This window comes from Dermacentor albipictus, chromosome 5 (genome assembly GCF_038994185.2).
Source record: "Dermacentor albipictus isolate Rhodes 1998 colony chromosome 5, USDA_Dalb.pri_finalv2, whole genome shotgun sequence".
Classification (NCBI taxonomy): domain Eukaryota; kingdom Metazoa; phylum Arthropoda; class Arachnida; order Ixodida; family Ixodidae; genus Dermacentor; species Dermacentor albipictus.
Genome location: NC_091825.1, coordinates 170,516,839 through 170,538,148, shown reverse-complemented (window position 1 = coordinate 170,538,148; position 21,310 = coordinate 170,516,839). Strand labels below are relative to the sequence as shown.

General features: G+C 44.7%; 1 protein-coding gene across 1 annotated transcript in view; it reads left to right on the top strand.

The window, feature by feature from the left end:
• Cdc5 (cell division cycle protein 21) overlaps positions 1 to 21,310 on the top strand; it is a 198,326-nt gene that overhangs the window by 144,580 nt on the left and 32,436 nt on the right. The window contains exon 11 of the mRNA XM_070539319.1: positions 11,127 to 11,324. Coding sequence (XP_070395420.1) covers positions 11,127 to 11,324 — 198 coding nt within the window. The remainder of the gene's footprint in view (positions 1 to 11,126; positions 11,325 to 21,310) is intronic.

The window sequence follows — 21,310 nt, the reverse complement described above, 5'->3', positions numbered from 1 at the left end:
AACCGGTCAATGTATTAATGACCGCCTGCGTGAGCACCACTCCTCCCTGGGGTCAGATAACGGTGCAAACTTGCCTCGCCATTGCAATGAGTGTGGTTGTTATCCTTTGTTTAGCAATGTGACGATTCTTGGTAGGGGCAAGGGCAAAGAAGAGCGAGAAATCTTGGAAGCGTACTACATCAGTTTATTAGGTGATGACTGCATTAGTACAACCTCGGTGCGCTTACATGAAAAAGAATTTGAATTTCTAAGTCGGTCCCGATAGAAACGTTTCTTGTCTTTTCATGGTATGTGATTAGTGATGATGCAGTTGCACATGCTCTGCTGGCCTTGCTGGGACTACACAGATTCTAATAAACCTCAGTTGATAGTCCAGTCGTTGTGGTGTGAACTTCTCCTCTTGTCCTTTGTGTTTTTGACTGGTTTTTTCGTTCAAGTCAGTCTGAAGATTTTAAATCTGCAATAAGAAAATTCGACCTTGGGAGATCGCATCTGGCGAAAAAAAATTGACCCTCAGTGGGTTAAGATTGTGTTGATGCTGTCATCCATCCCCGTGCTGTGCTGCAATGCACTAGATATCTACATGCGGCTATTCTCACACCAAGTAACATGAGTAGCACTAGAACATTTCTTTTTGCACTTATCTGTGTGATCTCTACGACTATCACACAATATTTGAGGGTCGAAGAAAGTTCATCTTCAGTTGGGCAAGTACGCCAACAGCGTGCACATCGGCTGAGCAATGGATGCTGCACGCCGGACTCGCGTTGAAAAGATGTCTGTCATGATGGCAGCACGAGTCGAGGGCGTGCAGCTTGGGAAGCAGAGGACCTGTTCATCAGATCTTAGCGCTCGCAATCAGAGCTTGTCTTCAGCGAGTGCACTCATCACGGTAGCTCGCGGCAGCTGCAGTATCTATGCTCTGCTGCATGGACAGCTACATGCAACTTGTAGGTGGAGGTTCTCTCAAGCCAACTTCGTGCGTAAGGCTTAGGCGTGACAGCCCACTCCCTATTGCTCACCTTATATAGCCAGATTTGGTGGCACCAGGACAAGCAAAAACACGACAACACTGTGCTGAATAACAAGCACAACAAAGTTTATTGCTCCAGTGGATTCACTTGGAAGCAGGCTAGTTATGACCGAGGCATTTCTGCAGACGTGTGGCAAACAAAGGTTGGGCGCAACAAAGGATAGGAACGATATGTTTACTTGGGGTCCATCATCATGAATCACTCTGCTCTCTTTATCGTTGTTCAACGCTCCAACAAAGACATTCCCTCACCAGCAGGGAAGAAGTTTGGGCGTGTTGGTAGTTCAATCGTAAACTGGGATACATAGTGCAAAAACCGACAACAGGACAAAGCAGGAACATGGGACGAGCGCTAACTTATCTTAACTTACCGATCTTAACTTATCAGAACAGGAATTGGCCTCTCTGGTGCAGTATTCGGCCACTACCTCCTGAATGATTCCTACAATTAAACCATGGCCCTCAGTCCCCAGCAGCTTTGGAGCACCTGACCAAGGTGGCGATCAGACCTGTAACGCAGCAGAGGGTGCTAAGAATCTCCGGGTCCGGGCAGGCCGCCAGTGGAAACTGACCCTGTCAACCTTTAATTGCCGAACTCTGTCGAGTGAGGCTAGCTTAGCAGGACTCTTTGAGGAACTATCAGACATTGTTTGGGATATCATCGGCCTTGGTGAGGTTAGAAGAACTTGTGAGGCTTATACATTGCTGAATAACGGAGATGTCCTCTGCTATAGAGGTTTCCTGGATAAGAAGCAATACAGGGTAGGATTTCTAATCCATAAGGATATAGTGGGCAACATTGACGAATTCTACAGCATTAATGAGAGGATAGCTGTAGTTGTAATCAATCTAAAGAGGTATAGATTAAAGGTAGTACAAACCTATACTCCAACTTCCACTCATGATGATGATGAAGTAGATCAGTTTTATGACGATGTTGAGTTGGCGATGAGAAAAGTGCAAACTCAGTATACTGTAGTAATGGGCAACTTCAGTGCAAAAGTGGGGGGAAAGCAGGTGGGTGAACAAGCAATTGGCAACCACAGCGTCGATTCTAGGAAAGCTAGTTGAGCGATGCCGGTAGAATTTGCAGAAAGGAATAAGCTAAGAATAATGAACACCTTTTTCAAGAAGCGTAGCGACAGAAAATGGACCTGAAAAAGCCCTAATGGTGAAACAAAAAAGTGAAATTGATTTCATACTTTCTGCCAATACCAGTATACAGTCGAAACCCGCGGTAACGAAATCCCGAGGGAACAAAATTCTCAGCGCAACGAAATATTTTCGGACCCCGGCGAACAGCCATAGGAGTCGATGCATTTCCTATCTCGCGACAACGAAACTTTTTTCTATAGCAATCCCTCATCAACGAAATTTTCTGAAACGACAGTCCGCAAATAATCTACTCATGTAACACTAGTTGTGTCCGGAAACTGCTCAAATGCAATCATTGTGCGCTTAAATTGCATTAACTACCGCCACAGCACACTTGCGTGGCCGCCGCCATCATTGTTTACAATAAAAAAAGCCTCGCACCACCTCTCGTGACAGACGACAGCGATGATGATGATGGTGGTCGTTCGCCCGTCGCAACGGATGACTGCGCAGTGTCTGGGCCAAAAATGCAATTAGCATTTAAATGATACAAATAAAAAAAGACAAGAACCGTAGGCGATCTCGCAGTGAGCACATTTTATTTAATCCTGTGTGCCATTACAGCTTGTGCTAAATGCGGAGCGAAACGCCTGCGTGCGTGGCAGCCAAATCGACATCTACTACACGTGAAGGTTCTGATAACCCGGATGACGCTTTAGTATTAGTGGGCTTTGTGTACCGCCGCACATGGTCGTGTGCTCAGTGTCGTTCGTGCTAGAGTGCGTCAATTGTGTGTCTCTGTGCCAATCGGACGATTTGCTTTGACATCCTGCTAAGATGCCGCCTCCAGCCAAAAAGAGGAAATTTATGACACTGCAGGATAAGGCTGCAATTATTGCCCAAGCTGAAATGGGCAGGAAGAAAATGGATATCGCCGAAGAATTTGGAATTGCGTGCAGTTCGATATCGACGATTCTGAAAAACAAGGCCTCCATTCTCGGCGCGCTCGGAAATGGTGTGAGTGCGAAAAACAAAACGGTGAGTGCTGCGGCTTTTCGAGACATTGACAAGGCGGTGTTTGCATAGTTTTGTGAACAGCGTGCCAACAAAGTGCCACTGTCTGGCAGAGTTCTCCAGCAGGAAGCGCTGGACTTCGCATGCATTCTCGGGCACGCTGATTTTAAGGCTAGCCCTGGCTGGTTGAGCCGTTTCAAAGGCCGCCACGACATAGTGGCCAAAGTCATTTCCGGGGAGGCAGCAGCCGTCGACCCTTTGACAACGACGTCGTGGCTGCTGACCAACAAAAAAGTATTGGACCAGTACAAGCCCTCGGACATTTACAACGCAGATGAGACGGCCTTATTCTACGAGATGCTGCCATCAAAGACCCTGGACTTAAAAGGCCAGAAATGCCGCGGAGGGAAACGCAGCATGTGGCGTGTAACAATTTTGTTGTGCACCAACATGGACGGCACAAATAAACGGCCACTACTTGTAATCGACAGAAGTAAGAAGCCCCGCTGCTTCAAAGGAAATCGTCGGCTGCCCGTACAGTACACCGCGAACCTGAAGGCATGGATGACCCGGTCCCTATTTGGCAGCTGGCTCGAGGCCTTCGATGCAGACATGCGGAAGGCAGGCAGATCGGTCTGCCTGTGTTTGGACAATTGCAGTGCCCATCATGGCGAGAACGTGGAACTGGGAAACGTGCGCTTGGTTTTTTTTCCACCGAACTGTACTTCTGTGCTGCAGCCGCTTGATCAAGGCGTCATTCGTAGCGTCAAGTGCGCCTATAAGGAGAGGCTGATTCAGTGTCTGCTGCTGAACCTCCAGTTGAAGCGTCCCACCGTAGTGGACATGTTCATGGCGCTTGAGATGATGGCCGCCGCATGGGTTGCGACGTCGCCAGCCGTGATAGCTAATTGTTTTAATCATGCCGGCTTCATTGCCACTTGGCAAGCATCATGCGCTGATCCAGTGGCATCGCAAGAAGATTCGCCTGAAGGTGCACTAGTTGACAGTGCTGCTGGCGCAGTGCCGCCATCGCTGGCCCACGCATGGGTGAACTTTCTGCCGTGACAGATGGTGTTCTGGATGGCCTCAGCATCGATGAGTTCGTTCGTGTAGATGAAGGTGTTGTCGTCCATGAAGAGATGACTGATGAGGTCATCATAAGTAGCGTTTGCCAAGGTGCCGACGACGCCGACGACCACCAGACACCAAATCAAGAGAGGACTGCAAACCCGCGGGATGTGTTGAACGCCTTCGATGTAATTCGATCATTTTTTGGTGAGCATGATGACGACGTGGCAATGGACCACTTCTTGCAGTGCGAGTCGAGAGCAGTAAAATTGCTGCAAGGCAAGGCTCGGCAAAGTAAGCTGACTGAATTTTGGCAATAATTTTTTTTTTTTTGCAAGCCAATTTTCTTCCCTGTCTTTTCTGCCTCATTCTCGCGCTAACCAAATTCCCGCAGAAGCGAAATGTTTTGCTTTCCCCAGCGATTTCGTTATTGCGGGTTTCGACTGCAGTGCAGGATCTAGAAGCAATAGGTAGGGTAAAGTGTGGTGATCATAGGCTACTGAGGGCTAGGATTCACCTCAGTTTGAAGAGAGAAAAAGTAAAATTGGTCAAGAAAAAACAGGTCAACCTAGAGGCAGTAAGGGTAAAAGCAGACGAATTCAGGCTGGTACTTGCAAACAAATATGGAGCCTTAGAACAGAGAGATGAAGATGACATAGAGGTAATGAATGAAACCATAACTAGGCTGGCTTCAGAGGCAACAACTGAAGTGGGACGCAAGGCACTAAATCAACCAGTAGGCAAGCTCTCCCAAGTAACAAAGGACCTAATAAATAAACGACAAAGAATGTATGCTTGAGCATGACAGGGCTTGGGTGCGTTCTGCGCCCATATGCTCCCATCTGACCGGGCTACGTTGTGCCAGCAGGCTTTCTCCTTCACCAGCTTGACCGACAGATAGTAGCCACATGCAACTTGTGCATTTTAAGCGCTATCAAGAGGTCTACCAAGGCGTAGAACCAGGAGCACTCAGGACTCGGCACACACTGGCAAGTGTGCGTGTCATCTGGCCTTAAGTTTCGTGCGGTTCAAGGCCAGTTGAGCATTCCAAACTAGTCAAAATTAGCGACAAGGTGTAGAGAGCACATGTCACGGCGCATAGAGTCCAAAAACCTGAGACGGCGTCAGAGAAAAAAGAAGCAGGGGGTGTGGAACCAATGACGCATCAGGTTTTGCAAGCGCATGCTCCGCGCAGAAAAGTGTCGACTAGCAACAGAGGCGTGTCTCTTCCTTCCTTCACCCTTCTTTCTGCGCACTCCTCTTTCTTTCACGCTTCTTTCTGCGGCTGTATTAGCTACGTGTGCGCGTGGTGAAATGTAACCTTCGTACTCGCAGGGATGCCACACAGTTGCACTTTGCACTTTGAAGACAGTGTCGTGTGCCCAAGCCTCAAGCGAGACAGTTGCAGTGTCGACGGCAAGAAATGTGAAAAATAAACTAAAAGCAAGAAAACATTGCACTTTGGAGGCGACATGGAGCTAAATTTTTGTCGGTAGTTTTCTCGGCATCAGCATCTTGTTTTGTGCGTGTCACTCTTATTACACGGTGCTTCAGGGGTGCTTGGTGGTGGTATCTGTGGAAAATAGCAGCAGGTGCTGGGAGCCAACATGGACGTTTTCGTGGATATTCCATATGGTGACAACTTTTGAACTGATAGGTTGATAGGCGGAATGGTTAATTTTGGGGCTTTCACTATAACAATCTTTCAGAATAACGAACAATTTACGGTGCTCCCCTGAAGTTCGTTATATCGAGATTTCATTGTATTTAGTTTCATAAGGCATCTGCTCGCTCTGAGCATGAAGTAAATACTAGCACATTAAGCTTTCGTTATAACAAAGCCGCTTTACTCAAATTATCGCTTTATTTGACATTTCTCCTAGTCCCATTTCTCCCATTGAAAATCTCAATGCATACTCAACACATACTCATAAGCTGCTCCGTTTAGAGTGAACTCACCGGGGGCATGTGCACACTCATGGCGGTGCTCGGTGCATTTTGAGCCGAACGAGTGAGCGACCCTTTCCATTAACAGCGATGCCATTGCACTGCCTGCTCACCCTTTTCCCCCATGCTGCACGCGCATTTTATAAGCAGAGAGGGTGCACACTCACGGCGGTGATCTGCTCCTTTCGCACCACGCGGGTAAGTGAGCAACCCTCTTCTTTGTCACACGTCCTTTTCCTTCACGCTGCGCTCACACATTATAAGCGGCGAGTGGCGCTGGGCAATTAGTGTGCAAAGTACACAGCATAACAGACAAATGTTACTCTTCACTGCCTTCCGCGTGCCTGGCGTGGCCAAAGTCACCCAAACCAAGACGTACTACTTCCTCTGTGCTCGCCTGTGCGCGTGCACCGACCGGTGCAGGCTGTGCGAATAGGTGGTTTGTGGATTGCCTTAGTATGTGTACCTTACGTGTGTTTTTGTGGTCTTCAGTTGGAAATGGCACCATCTATCCCTGCACGAAAGGGTCTCACCTTAGAACAAAAAGCTCTTTTGATACATGAAGTGGAAAAGGGCAACCAGCAGTAATGTTAAATTGCAGAGCAATTAGGCGTACCGCGTTCAACATTGGCAGCTGTACCGAAGAACAAGGAAGCTGTACTGGATGGCTTCGAAAAGAGCTTCTCAGCCAGACAAAAGCATAACCGTGATTCCAAGTATCCTGATGTGAAGAGTGCACTTCTTGAGTGGCTGAAAAATGACAGAAATTCAGACCTCCTTGTGAATGGACCTACACTGACTGCAAAAGCCAAAACTCTAGCCCTCCAAATGGGCAAAGAAGATTTTAAATGCAGCAACGGCTAGTTTGAATGCTTCAAGCAACAACAGAGTGTGTTCTAGAAATCACTTGTTAGTGAAAGTTCAGCCATGGACCGTGACACCGTGGAGGGAGGGGGTGCAAGCATCGGCTGAGCTCCCTACTTTAGCAATATGAAAAGGAAGACATTTGCAACCTAGACAAGGCTGCATTCTTTTACAAATTGTTGCCGAAGCACAAATGCAGAACAACACCATTGGGTCCTCATCTGCAGGCAAACAAACAAGGAGTGTGTTACTCTGCTGTTCAGTGCAAATGCAACTGGCGAGGACAAGCTTCCTTTGTTGATACTGGGAAAGGGAAAAGCCGTGATGCTTCCGCAGTGCAACGATGCCTAAAGACTGCATATAAAAAACAATAAACGTGCTTTGATGAAGGCAGCTGCATTTGCGGAGTATGTGTGCGCCTTCTGGATCGAAAGTTTGAGGCAAAGCATTGCGGTGTGCTTATCGTTGACAACTGTCCCAGCCATGGGAAGGTTAACAACCTCAAAGCGATCAGCGATCACATTGGAGTTTCTGCCAGCGAACACAACTGCGATATTGCAGCCTGCAGATCCTGGCATTATATAGACCATGCAGAAGCTATACCACAAGAGTATTTTACAACGCATGCTCATCGCATATGATGCTGACAAGGGTGTGGAATTAATCTCGGCACAGTCTTGGGTCGAAGAAGACGAAGCGCCTCCTTGCTGGAGGAAGCCCATGTTCATGAGCATGTGCAGCCAGGGGCTACCTGAACGGCAAAGAATAAAAAGAATGCCTGATGCTTTGAACTTCGCTTCTTGTCAGTAAACCATACGCCATTTTAAACAAGGGCTACATCGACCTGCTTGGTGTTATACATTACTATTTTTATATAAAGAGCAGGCACCTGCGAAGATCGCAAACTGTTTTGTGCATGCCGGCTTTTCCTGGCCACACTTTGGCAAGCCTGACAGTGATCACCAGGTTTGCAATGATCTCTACGAAGTTGTGCACAGAATTGTTGGCAGAGAGGTGGAAAGCCTTCGAATCATTCACAATGGCTGACACTGATGTTCGCATTGTCACCCCAACTACGGATGCTGAAATAGTAGACTTGGTTCTTGGTGAACCCAATGACGATGAAGAGCTGATGAACAAACAGCCTTGTGATATGCCAACAGTGGCGCGGACGCAGGAAAGCCTCAGTCTGCTGCTAAACAAAGTTGAATGCACAGGCAAAGACCAGGACCTTGTGCAGTGCCCGAACAAATTGAAGCAGGCATTACTTGCACCCAGCAGTAACACCCGGCATACCCAGCTGACTGCCTTTTTCGCACCTCGATAAAGGTTTGCGTCATTAAATACCTCGCTCTTATATCAGTGTCACATGGTCACTTTCAGTCGTGATTTAGCCCAATCTGGATCGAAATTAGTGACCGTGATTGGCTCCCTCCCACAGCTTGCGCATAGCAGCGAGCCCATTGCAGCTGAGAAAGTCATTCCTTATCTGGCTCAGTCGCAATAAAAAACATGCCACCTGACACCCGCATTAAACTTCTGCAGAGTTGTGTTATTTCAACTCTAGTTTCTTAGCTTTTAAGGGGTAGTTGCTTTATTGAATTACTGCTCATATCGAATTTTTTCGCTGTCCCATTCACTGCATTATAGTGAGTGTTTACTGTATATGATGCAGCTCCTTTGATTTCTTCATTTCTGTATTATAGAACTGCTTAAAAGCAATTATGGCCACCTCATTGCACATACGCATGAATTTCCAAAATAATCCAATTTGTCAATTGCACGTCATCCAAGATTTCCTGAACCCCTCACATTTATTCTGTTTATATAAAAGTTTCTCTTCTTCTTCTTCTTCTTTTTTTTTTTTACGCACAATGAAAGGACTCCAGAAAAGTGTCGCAGGCTGCATTTGCATCAGTTGAGTGAAAAACATTGTCCCAATGCAAACTGTCGATCTCTGAATGGAAGGCATGTAAAGCAGCTGGAGAAACATGCTGATAACTATAAGGAACATCATTCTCCATTAGGTTAGGTCCACCTGTTCTTACAGATTAGCATATTGCTACGTGATCACTGATAGGATACGTAAGGACAGACAGCAAAGGTCACGCATGACAGATCACTGTATGATAAACAAGTTGATAGTGGTCTCCAAAGACAGTAATTCTAGTTGACCTATTAGTAATTTTTTTGCAACCATTGCATGCAATAACCATTTCAATGCCGCACTTCTTTTTTTGCCTTCACACCCCATGTTGATATTGAAATCACCACCCAGCATTATAGTGTATTGATTATCATTTACAAATGTCAAGAAATCACCTAAAAATGCAAAACATTCTGACAAATTGCCATCAAGTAGACAGTAACACACAGCAACTATGGAACTTTGAAATGGAATACATACTACTTCGTTATGAGCCGTAACTACAGTAAAATTTTCTAGCAATACAGCTGGTAAGGAATTGTCAAGTAACACAATGACACCACCCCCTCGACAACTTGGCCTAAATACTGAAAACATTTTCATATGAGGTAGTTTGAAGACATCTGAAATATCCGATTACCAGGTTTCTGTTGTCATAACCTCATTAAAGCAACCTTTCATTTAATTACCAAACACGCACTCAAGCTCAATCACTTTGTTTCCTACTGACTGTGCACTTAAATGGAAGCATTTTGGAAATCTTCTTTGCCTACATTTAAAACAGCTTCACTAAGTCACAAAGAATGATATATCCAAGGTCGTCCCATCTTACAGAGCACCAAAGAACAGTGCAAAAAAAGAACGTAAAAAAAAAAGACCAAGCACATCACTTGCTCAACATTGACAAATCATCCTCACTCCTGATGATCTGCACACATTCTCCACTCTTCCTGTGTACCAGGACCCCTCCATATTGGGAGCCATGCAAAATCATAGCCAACTCTCTTATCCCAACTTTTGGCTGCTTCAAAGAGAGAGCGGGAACGTTTGGTCATATTCTTGGTAATGTAAATGTTATCTTGTTTTTGCCTTAAGGCCTTTTCTTTCTTTAAGCCACGTATCTTTGAGGTCCTGGTAGACAAAATGACTGATCACTCCACGCTCTCTGCCTGACTTGGTTGCCATCTTGTGAATGCTGAAAATTTCCTTTAAAGGTATCTCTAAATTCAAGTTTCTTGCAAGATCATTGACCTTAATTAAAAAATTTTCACCTGCAGTCTCAGGAATTCCAGACGTTTCTATTTTCAGACATCTGCTGTACCACTTCAGGTCATCAAACGGAAGCTGGGCATGACTTTAGCTTGATCCCCTTTGTCAAGTTTGTCATTCTTGCATTTAATGTCTTTTATTTCTCTATCTTGTCGGCTCAAGCATTCCTGAATTTTATCAAAGTGATCCAACACCAACTGAATTGACCTGTCTATTCTGTCGATCTTTTCATTCTGAGAAAGAAGTTAATTTCTTGTGGATGTACAACTATCATAATCTTAAGCTCAGTATCTCCTCTTCGATTAGCAAATTGTGTGGTACAGTACTCTTGGGTACCCCCTGCCTGCAGGCCTCATAATTGCATGTTACCCGACATTTCCTTTTTGGTATACCCCTGTTCACTCATGCCTGAGCATAATGAAGCATGAAAACAGAATTCGAACTTGGTGCACGAAATAGCATTTGTGGCATCTTTTTTGCAACTGCAACACTTAGTCATCTTTGTGCCCCTAACTCAGTCGTCACCAAAACCAATCGCCTGGCAGCACCACAGCACATGAAAAGTCTTGCACACAAAAAAAGAGAGAAAGAGAAGGTTAACCAACCTATAAAACACAGCAGAGGTTATGCGATGTTCTTTCCTCACTGTATGCTGCTGAAACATGCCCCTGTGCAAAGCATTCGTTAACGCAAAGTTAAAGCATGTTGCGGGGACAGACATTGAGAAGAAGAAAAATATTTGCATAAAAGGTGAGCACTGTGATCACAAGCTCCACATAACATGCTAGAAGCCGTTGTGATGACTCTCTGCCTTATGTCTCGAGGATATATCCTGGCCAGAGTGCTAGCCAGTGCTTGAATAACCGCGGCAGTGTGTGGTAAGCGTTTAACTGAGGTGTGTGCTTCTAGGCTCATGAGGTCCTTCAGGCTGAGATGGACGTGGTGAAGAAGGGCATGGGCCACGGGGATCTCAGCTTAGAGGCCTACTGCCAGGTGTGGGACGAGTGCCTCGCTCAAGTGTTATTCCTGCCTGCCCAAAACCGATACACACGTGCCAACCTTGCCTCCAAGAAGGACCGCATTGAATCACTGGACAAACGCCTAGAGGTGAGCCCTCTTCTCACCACACTGTGGTCATGCTATTCTCTGGCATAGCAAGTAAAGGAGAGTGTTTGTAGTGCCCACAGTACGTGATAGCTGCTTTATTTTTTGTTATAAATTTTTGTTGTGCAATTTGTGGCATGCTACAATACTAGTTCTATTACAAGGTGATAAACTGCCAAAGGATACTTCCTAACGCAGAGTGCAACTGATTTCTGGGCAAGGAACGTTCTTGGGAGCACGGGAAAACTCACAGAGCTCAAAGTTTTTTTGTTTTTTTAACAGATGCACTTTTTGAAGTACAGCATAGACCGCTTACAATGTAAGACGCCAGAGTCGCAAATAGCTGCTGTATAAGTGGTAGTGCACTATAACTAATACAATTTGAAAAGGCTGCACATGTGCAAAACATGTAGACCAATTAGTCACACGTATGTCTAGAATGGAAGCCTGCAATCGGGATGTGTGCATCTGTTCAAATCAACAAATGTTGAATTAACAAATCTTCGCATGAAGAAGACAACGTAACACAGAAACAAGCGAGAGAGAGAGAGAGTAACAGAAACATGCCACATAGAGGAAAGTAAATTGCCCACTCATCTTTCAGGCCTGCTCAATCATTCACCATTCCCTGCTGCACTGCCACGAACCTCACAGGCCCAATATAGAATGGCAACCGAACTTTTGCGTGCCGTACGGTGCCTCGTTCAATTCTTGGACTGATTGCCGGATGCGATTTCACGCATCCGATGCAATGGTGTTACACATACCAGTTGTGCCTTCATCTTCATCGTTTACATGTTTCCTCTCCTTTCCAAGTGCTGTACACAGTCACTGCAAAGCATTTCGTTGACTTGGCACCCAACCGTAACTTTGGTCGCTGTCTACCGACGAGGCAGCACTGTTGGACCTAGTCATGACAAGGCCCGCCCTTGACATGTTCGTACCCGTAGACAATTGAATGTAGATCACACAAAAGGGCTGAACAAAGGGCAGCGTGCTTGAAGAGGAGTTTGGGCTTGCGCGCAATCAGCCATAAATCAGCCAGTTGCCAACCAAGTTTGTATGTGTATTTACTGCTAGGAACAAGAAAAGCTCACGTGCGGACATAAATTTTAAAGGTCCCAAACAGAATTTGCGCAACGCAGCTTATACTGACTGCGTCACAAAGTCAAGGTAGTGCGCACTAGGTATGTACCACTGGGAATGCGCCGCTCCAAAATGACAAAAGATCCCTTAAAGTTCTCCAATGCTTGGTGCAATCAAACTCACGTCACACAGATTCCTCGAGGACAGCAACCCGACGCTTTTTAAGGATGCACCACAAACGTACCGGGTATGTGCACCTTTTCAATGAACGGCTGTCATGGCAAGGCTTTCGTGAGCTGCGCCATGAATGCAGTAGGTATATGTTGCTCTTCAATGAACCTCTCGCCAATTTGGGTCACAAGTATGTGCCACTGTGGCAAGCGAGGAAACCATTCTCAGCGTTAGCAGGCATCGGCGCACCGCGCTTCTCATTTCGAAGCCCACGTGCAAGCTTCTTGGCAGAGCCACGAGATCGCGCAGCATGTCCAGAAGGGATCAAATCAAATCAAATCATATTTTATTCTCCAGTAAGTATCTGGATGGTCACCTGGGCTAAAAGCTGTACGAACAGCTTGACGAAGGCCCAGGAAACCATTACATGGCAGCAGCAGACAGAACGAAATAACAATAGCAACACAGAAGTAGTCATCAAATCAAATTAAGTACAGCAAACAAGTACAGCATCAAATAAAGTACAGCAATGACACAGAAGTTTTCTTAAACGACATATGAAGAAATACAGATTACATGTGCACAGAGTATGTTCGCAGTTGTTTTCGACTAAAACCGGCAGTATCTTTATGTTTATTGAGAAAAAATGGCAGATTGTGAGCCAAGGATTGCAGCTTGTAATCGGTTCTAAATTGTGGTAAAGACCAAGTGTCAGTACAACGAGTGTTAACTATTGGTGTACGATATTAAGGGAAGCAAGTTGTGTGAGGAAATTACTCATACCTGTGGAAGAAAAGTATGTTATTTGTAACAAACGAAATTCATATATATTATCTACACGGATCGAATTGAATTATGCTATTGTGAGATTAACACTCCACGTTGGTTCAATGTTAACGATAAGGCGAATAATTTTCCTCTGCAATACAAGAAGCTTGTTCATGTTTCTTTTAGTTGTTGTAGCCCATACCAGTGTACAATAGTTAATGTGAGAAAGAAATAGGGTGTAATATATTTGTAGTTTAGCGCTTGTGGGAAGAAATGTGCAGCAGCGTGTGATTACACCTGTAACTGCAGACAGTTTTCTGGAGATGTAAACAGCATGAGCGTCCCATTTTAGATGGGCAGAAAAATACACACCGAGAACCTTGTGCTCGGTGACTATTTCTATGTGCTGGTCTTGAAAAATGAATGAATTCACTGGAGGAACTGCTTTACTCTGAGTACGAAAAATAACTGCTTTGGATTTAGTTGGGTTTACTTTGATTTTATTTACTCTAGTCCATGCCGATAGTTTAGTAAGGATATCATTGCATTTTGGCTCTAGTGCGCTAATATTACTCCCAGAAATAAGTAAGGTGCTATCATCAGCATAGATTACGAATTCTACTGTGGTCTCGATATTTACAATATCATTGATAAAACTATTAAATAAAAGGGGCCCCAATATACTTCCTTGTGGCACGCCACATGCAATTGGTAAGAATGATGATCTTTGGTTGTTAATATACACGCACTGGCACCTATTTTCTAAGTAGGATTTAAGATTTAACTAAAGCCAAAGCTGTACCATGTATTCCATATGACGAAAGCTTACTAATGAGAATACTGTGATCAATGGAGTCAAATGCTTTACTAAAATCGAGGGAAATTCCGGCTGTCAGTAAATTATTATTAATATTTTCCAAAATTATTTCCTTCAGGGCTAACAAGCCGGCTTCAGTCGACCGGCGCTTCCTAAAACCATACTGTGAGTTTGTCAAAATACTGTGCTTGTCATAAAAGTTTGTAACGCGAGAAAGAATAATTTTTTCCAAACCCTTCGAAAAAACTGGGAGGACAGAAAAGGGACGGTAATTCGACGCGAGGTGTTGATCACCGCCTTTGTACAATGCAGATACCCTTGCACATTTAATGGAAGTTGTAAATATACCTGTCTCAAGGACAAGATTAAAGATATGAGCAAGGGCAGACGTTAACAATTCTAATACATACTTAACAGGTTTAATTTGAATATTGTTTGTATCCAATGATCTACTGTTTTTTAGGCTTATGAATGTGCTGTATATTTCATTTTCGTCTGTAGGAGCAAAAAATATGCTTTCAGCACAGCTATAAGCTAGGGTAACTGTATCCAAGGGAGTACTAATCGGTCTTGCAGCATTTACAAAATAATGATTGAAGTATTCAGCTATGTCGCGATCTCCATGTTCACGGCCATTAATAGTTATCTTTCTCGGAATTGAACACGAGTCATCCCGTCCAAGGACATTGTTTATAACTTTCCATGCAGCACAAGGTCGTTGCCTATTTATATCTGCAAACAGTTTCTGATAATATGCAGTCTTCGCACGTTTAATCAGGAAAGAGGAGCCTGGTTTTTGCGTGACGCATTGTCAGCGTTCGCACACTGGCGCGCCATGCATTTTGGATGTCACACATAGGCTTCGTGGCGGTGGCACTAGATGGTGCGGAGTGTTCTTAGGGAAGCGCAAAATAGAAGTCCTGCGGCAGAAGGTGCCTCACACATAACTAGTTTCGACGGTGGCAATACGTTGTGTTGCTATATTTGTTCATTGCTCACACATTACCTTCAACAGTCATCGTGAGTTGGGTTCTCCCACTTTATTTATTTTTTTTTTTTAGATATTGTGTTTTTTCTAGGGGTGTGTGAATACCAAGCAGTAGATTTCGAACTGAATATCAAATGAAGAAAGTAAACAGGAATATTGAGTGAAATAATGAATATGAGAAAGTTTTTCTCCAAATTTAATGCTTACAAATTTGGGGCAAGAAAATACGCTGCTGCACATGCTAGTCTCCTAGCATTGCATAACAAGGATGTAGCAAGCATCGGGAACTTCGGTAGACATCAATCAAGATATACTGTGTGGTCTACTCTTGTTAAAGGGCATGCCAAATTAGTATGCCAGTACTGATTATAGCTCAGTTCTAATATATGAACGTCTGGAAAATATGTTTTTTTATCAATAGTTCTGTTGAATAGAATGAAGTGCCTCTTTTTCCTCTGGAGCTAATGGATTAGTGTAATTCTGTTGTACTGAATACCAATGAGGTTCCCAGTTTAATAATAGAGCTATGAATTGTGGCATTCTTTTACTTATTGCATAAAATGTTTTGCATTCCAGTTTTCCTCCAAAATACAGAAGGGCTAATGCAAGTTTATGGCAGCTGTGTTATTGTAATACCAATCTACACAACAGACGAAATGACCGTGCATCACGTGACTCAATCACCGCTCCACACGTACCCAATGCCGACAGTAGCGAGCAGGTGCCACACATGCTGATTGACTGTGTTGTTCGGCGTGATTTGGCACCTGTCAAAGATTCAGAAATCTGGAGGGCCATGGCTAATTCGTACGAGGCACCCCCTTCATTCGCTGTCCATGCAAATGTATGCAGCCGAGCAGTCAGCACACTAGTTACATGACACTTTTGCTTCCGCTGTTCAAATCCAGAACTACTCTTGTGGTGGGTTTCCCGAAGCTACAAAAGGAGACTTATGTACGTCTACAAATGGCGTCCAGAATGAGAGGTCGCCGTACAATGTGTCACAAAGATGGTGGCCGTTAACAACTTTGTTGCCATCCCATGTACTAGCTTTCGTTTCCAAGGCGGTTCGGCAGCTCTCTGAGTATCACACGGCTGCTGCGAATAGAGCTACGTCGATTTGGCACCAAACTAAGTAAATGTATTCACCGACGTGCCCAGTGAAGCATAGCTATTAGGCGTAATGGCTTAGGTAGTGTGACCGTGATGAAAATTCGCTGCTGGCCAATGTAGTAATGGGCCATGAACCATTGCGGAATGCTTGTCACAAATATGTTTGTACGAGTGGCTCATCAGTGATTGACCCCAAGATCATGCTTGCAGGTTAGAGTGAAGGCTGTTGAAGTGGCAAGAAGTTCGTTGCCGCATATCCAACACAATCTGCATGCCTATTGGCAACTAATCGGCCCGGTATTTGCACATGCTTTTGCACTTTATGAAATACACTATGGTTTTGTTGCTGTTCCCTTTGTGTGTGTCGCATTATTATATGGATCAGTCCAGTCAACTAGATGAACCTTGTACCTACAGAGGCGAGCCAGGCCAACGCAGCAGCGTTTTGCAAATTGCGGCATTCGGGCGCTGTGTATTCAATCCCCACATCGGGCCGGCATCAGGGAATGCTCGCAGGGACAAAGCCCGCTACGGCGTCGGCCCACATTCATGTGTCGGCCCGGATTTCAGCATGATGCAGCAAAGAGTTCTTCAGGGGCTCATATTTTAGAAAGAAGTAAAACTGGCAAAGCTTCCATGTTTCCACTGTGCAAAAGAATGGTTGCAAAAGCCAGCAGACGAGCATCTTGAAGGCCAGGTGCATGTAACAGACAAATCGCAACAGGGCATTGTGTGCTGTTTGATGTCGGTTTCTGAACACTGCTTTTCATCTGTTTGAAAGTGAACTCAAAGAAGCGTTGGTCTCTAGGTGCTGTTTTGATTGGCAATGCCATAAAGTCATAGACTAAACAGATCTCAAAGAGTGCTGCTTCTTGGGTGAGTTCGTACTTGAAACCTGGGCTTGGATGAGGCTCTTGGAAAACTAAGATAGAGTGAAGCACACCCATATGTTGTTTTGTGTACCATACCTCAGCATGGCATAAACAGATCTCAATACACACATGAAATAGTGCACAGCTGTCACACCCAACACACTGTCCTGCCGCCCTTTAAGCATTTTTGCTATGTGCATGACAAGGCTTCATCAGAAATGCCACTGCACATCAAAAATTAGGCGCATCAGCTGGTTAGGCAGTAGAGGGGGTAATGTAGGAGACTGGGTAATGAATGCAGGTTTGTTGAATTATTTGTGTTGCATTTGATGCCACCATTATATAATCCCTCTGGGGTCGCTTTTTTTCTTCCTTTCCCCCTTCGTGTAAACTTTATCGGGCAAGTATCTTGTGGTAATAATTCAAGCTGTTAGAAATTATAATATAAAAAAGATATAGTACATAGCAAAGCACCACAAACGTAGATGGTGCTCATAAAGGTAAGCAAGGCAAACTTAAAGGGGGACCCTGCGCTTGAAAACATTTTTTTAAATTCTCGATCGATTTTGATGAAACTTGAGGAGTTTATCTATTTCAATGAACTAGTTATAAATATATATCTAGTTTTTTTGCAGAATAAATGAACTTCCAGAAATTGAAGACATTCAGCTTTATTGCATAATTTGCTTAGAGGTGAGCTACTTACCAAACTATATATGGCATAATAACAATTGACATATGGAAATGATTTGGAACTAACAAAGCATGCAAATTAACAAGAATGGTGTTCTAACCCAATTTTATATATAATAGGAACATTGCAAACTTCAGTGAGAGAAATCCATCTAACTGCAAAAAGCAAATTTTTTTTTTAATTTCTAATAAATGCAACAACGTTATTTCGTAAATTTGCACTCTACACAGCTTTGCCTTTCTGGGGAAAAAAAGAATTACAGTGATAGCACAAGTATAAGCAGAGCTAATGCACCTCCAATATGGCCTCATCATCAAAATTGTGGTTTTTGAGAAAACAAAAAACATTTCACAACTGATATACTGAAAGAAAGTTTGAAAAAACTGCACCAAAAGCCATCAGTAGGCACCAGGTATCATTTTTGGCTGTTGCCCATCGACAACATAGTATGCACTGCAAGTACGTTTACTTTAAAAAAACTGCACATGTTCGGACCCCAAATTCTCACAGCGAGCTCTATCCCGACGCAACTTCACCGGAAATCTCACAAACCACAGTCAGTTTTGTTGTGAGGCCAAAATCTTGATAGCTTCGAAGAATCACAGCAAGTATTACATAAGAAAACGCCAAGAAGATTGTTCACTGCTGCAAGTTCGGCAACAACGTATGGAGCTGCAGGCTCCACAACCGAGGCTGTTGAACTACCGTTCAACAAAATGCCGAATCTTTCGCTACGTGGTCAGCGTAGATGCCATCTTGTCAAACGTAGCTTGCTCATGCACTCTTATCTTATCCACTTCCTCTTCAGTTACGACAGCTGCGTCAGTCCTTACGAGAGTGTAATACCGGTGTCACACGGTCACTTTCGATCACGATCATGCTGATCCGGATCAAAATTCTCAACCACGATTCGCTCCTTCACGCAGCTTGCACAAAGGAACCAATCGCGACCAAGGATTTCAATCCGTATCGGGCTTAATTGCAATCAGAAGATGATCATGCGACACCTATATAACAGGCGTGTGGAGATGCGTCATCCAGCAGAGCAGTTGAGGCATCGACGTTTGGCAGCGGTACTACAGCAGTGACCTGCCGGTAACCTGTGCCGACTGCGATGACGGAATCGCTTTCAGAAGTTTTTTGCATCTTGCACGTTTCCACTCGTAACGATTCATAAAACGAAACTTTGTCGGACCTCCTGCATATCTAGAATTGCACTCAGAGACTAAGACAAATTGACGGCTGTTGTCGTTTGAGCATTCGTGGTTCTTAGAGCCAATCACTAGTCGCTACCTTTGCCACGTGCTCAGACTGGCCAATACTAGCATGTGTGACGAATTTCTTTTGCTGTTGTTATTTTGGGACCGCAGAGCCAGCAATGTTGCCAACTGATGAATAAAAAAATGGCTGTGGCTTAGGTAAGGTTAAGCCCAGGATGCGAAGCATACTAGCCTTTATTTTAGTTGTTGAACCACTGTTTAGCTTGGTGAACTGCTGTTGCTTGGCTATATTTGGTTCGGCTAGACGAAGAAACAACTCATGCGTTACTCTGCTTCGCCTTGGACGCCCCGCATTGGACGCGGTGAGCGTCGAGCAACGCAGCGTTCGGAGCGGCAACGAAATGTGCGCCTGAGCAAGCGACGCACGCCTGAGCCTTAGAAACAGCTCGTTTCTAAGGCAACACCGCATTCACTAGAGGCGCTTTTGTACCGCTTTGAAGCATCGTACTCGTGGCTCAGTGGTAGCGTCTCCGTCTCACACTCCGGAGACCCTGGTTCGATTCCCACCCAGCTCATCTTGCAAGAGTTGAGCCAAAGCCACTTCTCCTCTGTCGTTACGTCACGGTGTCACGTGGTATTCAAGGCGACACCGCCGCGCCTGAGGAGCTGGGTTGAGCCCTCGTAATATGCTTCGCATAAAAGTCGGAAACATGAGCTTTCAAATGATACCAAAATGGTGCTGGCAGAGCGTGTAGTTATCAAGCTGTGTGCGGCGAAAATTGGGAGCGATTTGTCCCCAATATAAAGGGCAATGCTAGCGGATTTTTGGTCCCAAAGATGCGGGTCGCGTGTTTCTATTTACGCGGAGATGCTATACATAGCCGCCACTCGAGTACGTTCACGGTTCATAACGGTTGGACGTGGATGGATAAGGCGCTAAAGAGCGATAAGGGCTTATAATGATCGGAACGTCATCAATGCTCCTTGAGCCGCCGTTGGCACCAGTTCATGTCGCCACTGCCCTATCATTAGTACTGGTCTAATCAAGTTGCATAATATTGGTAGTTACACCGTGGTATGTGGAGATAAGCAAGTGGCACAATGCTTATGCTGCTTATGCATATTAAGTCTAACACAGGAGTTCCTGTGCAATGTTTATTTTTTTTCCCCTGGATGCCGCACGATAGTTTGTTTAATATGCGTCATGTGTGGCACCTGCGCCTTACTATTGTTTCCGCTGGAAGAGAGAGAGTGATGGTAAAGAAGGAAAGTACGCTTGATTACAGTGATGATATGGCTTGTGGTGCGAGAAACCCTCCAAGCCCCATGATTATCCCAGCTTTTGTAGATCGAAGCGCCTCGCACACCACGAGCAACTTCTTATCACGTCCCTTTATTTATTTATTTATTTATTTATTTATTTTAAATACTTTCAAGGCCCGTAGGCGCTACAGAAAGGAGTGGTACATATACATAGAAAAAATGCAGATGAATGAATAACACATTTGTTAGATGGCTTGGAGAACAGCAGTCTTGAACCCCGATGAGTCTATAATAGTAGCGACCGATGCGGGGAGGTGGTTCCAGTCATTGCAGGTGCGAGGTAAAAAAGAGTAATAGTACGCGTTCGTCCGACAAGATGGCACGAAAACTTTATAAAGGTGATCGCTGCGGGATGAAAAGTAGGAAGGACGAGTAAGAAGTTTTGCTTTTAATACCGGGTTGTGGTAAATAAATCCCCTTATCCAGACTGAAAATTTTCGTCCAGTGTTACTTCAGCTTCCGCACGCAACTTTTCTTTCAAAATAACCTAGGCGGTGTGTTTTGGCAAGCCTATTCTCACTAAGCAACAGCTAGCTGAGCAGATTGTGCGCCCAGGCATAATATTTTCCAAGTCCCGCCAAGTATCTAGAAGGATCTAGGGCGCTCGCTGTGGTGCTTTGGGGGAAAAAGTACCTAGAAACGTGGTACACGCAAGCGGCGCATGGCGGCGCAGCAGTTGAGCACTGGACTTGGGCGTAAGTAGAAACACGCACCCAGGTCACCCCTGGGTGCGAGTAAAGGATTGGTTATGGCATGAGCCAGGACACACCAGCATATTTGAACCAAAATGGATTAATGGGACACAAATTGAACTAAATACCAAGCTCGAAACATTGCATGCAGGCACTACAATGTCCAAAAACGCGCACTTCATGCGGAGCACACTCTGTATCCACTGCTCTAGCTTTTCACAGAGGCGTGACCATGTTGAAAAATA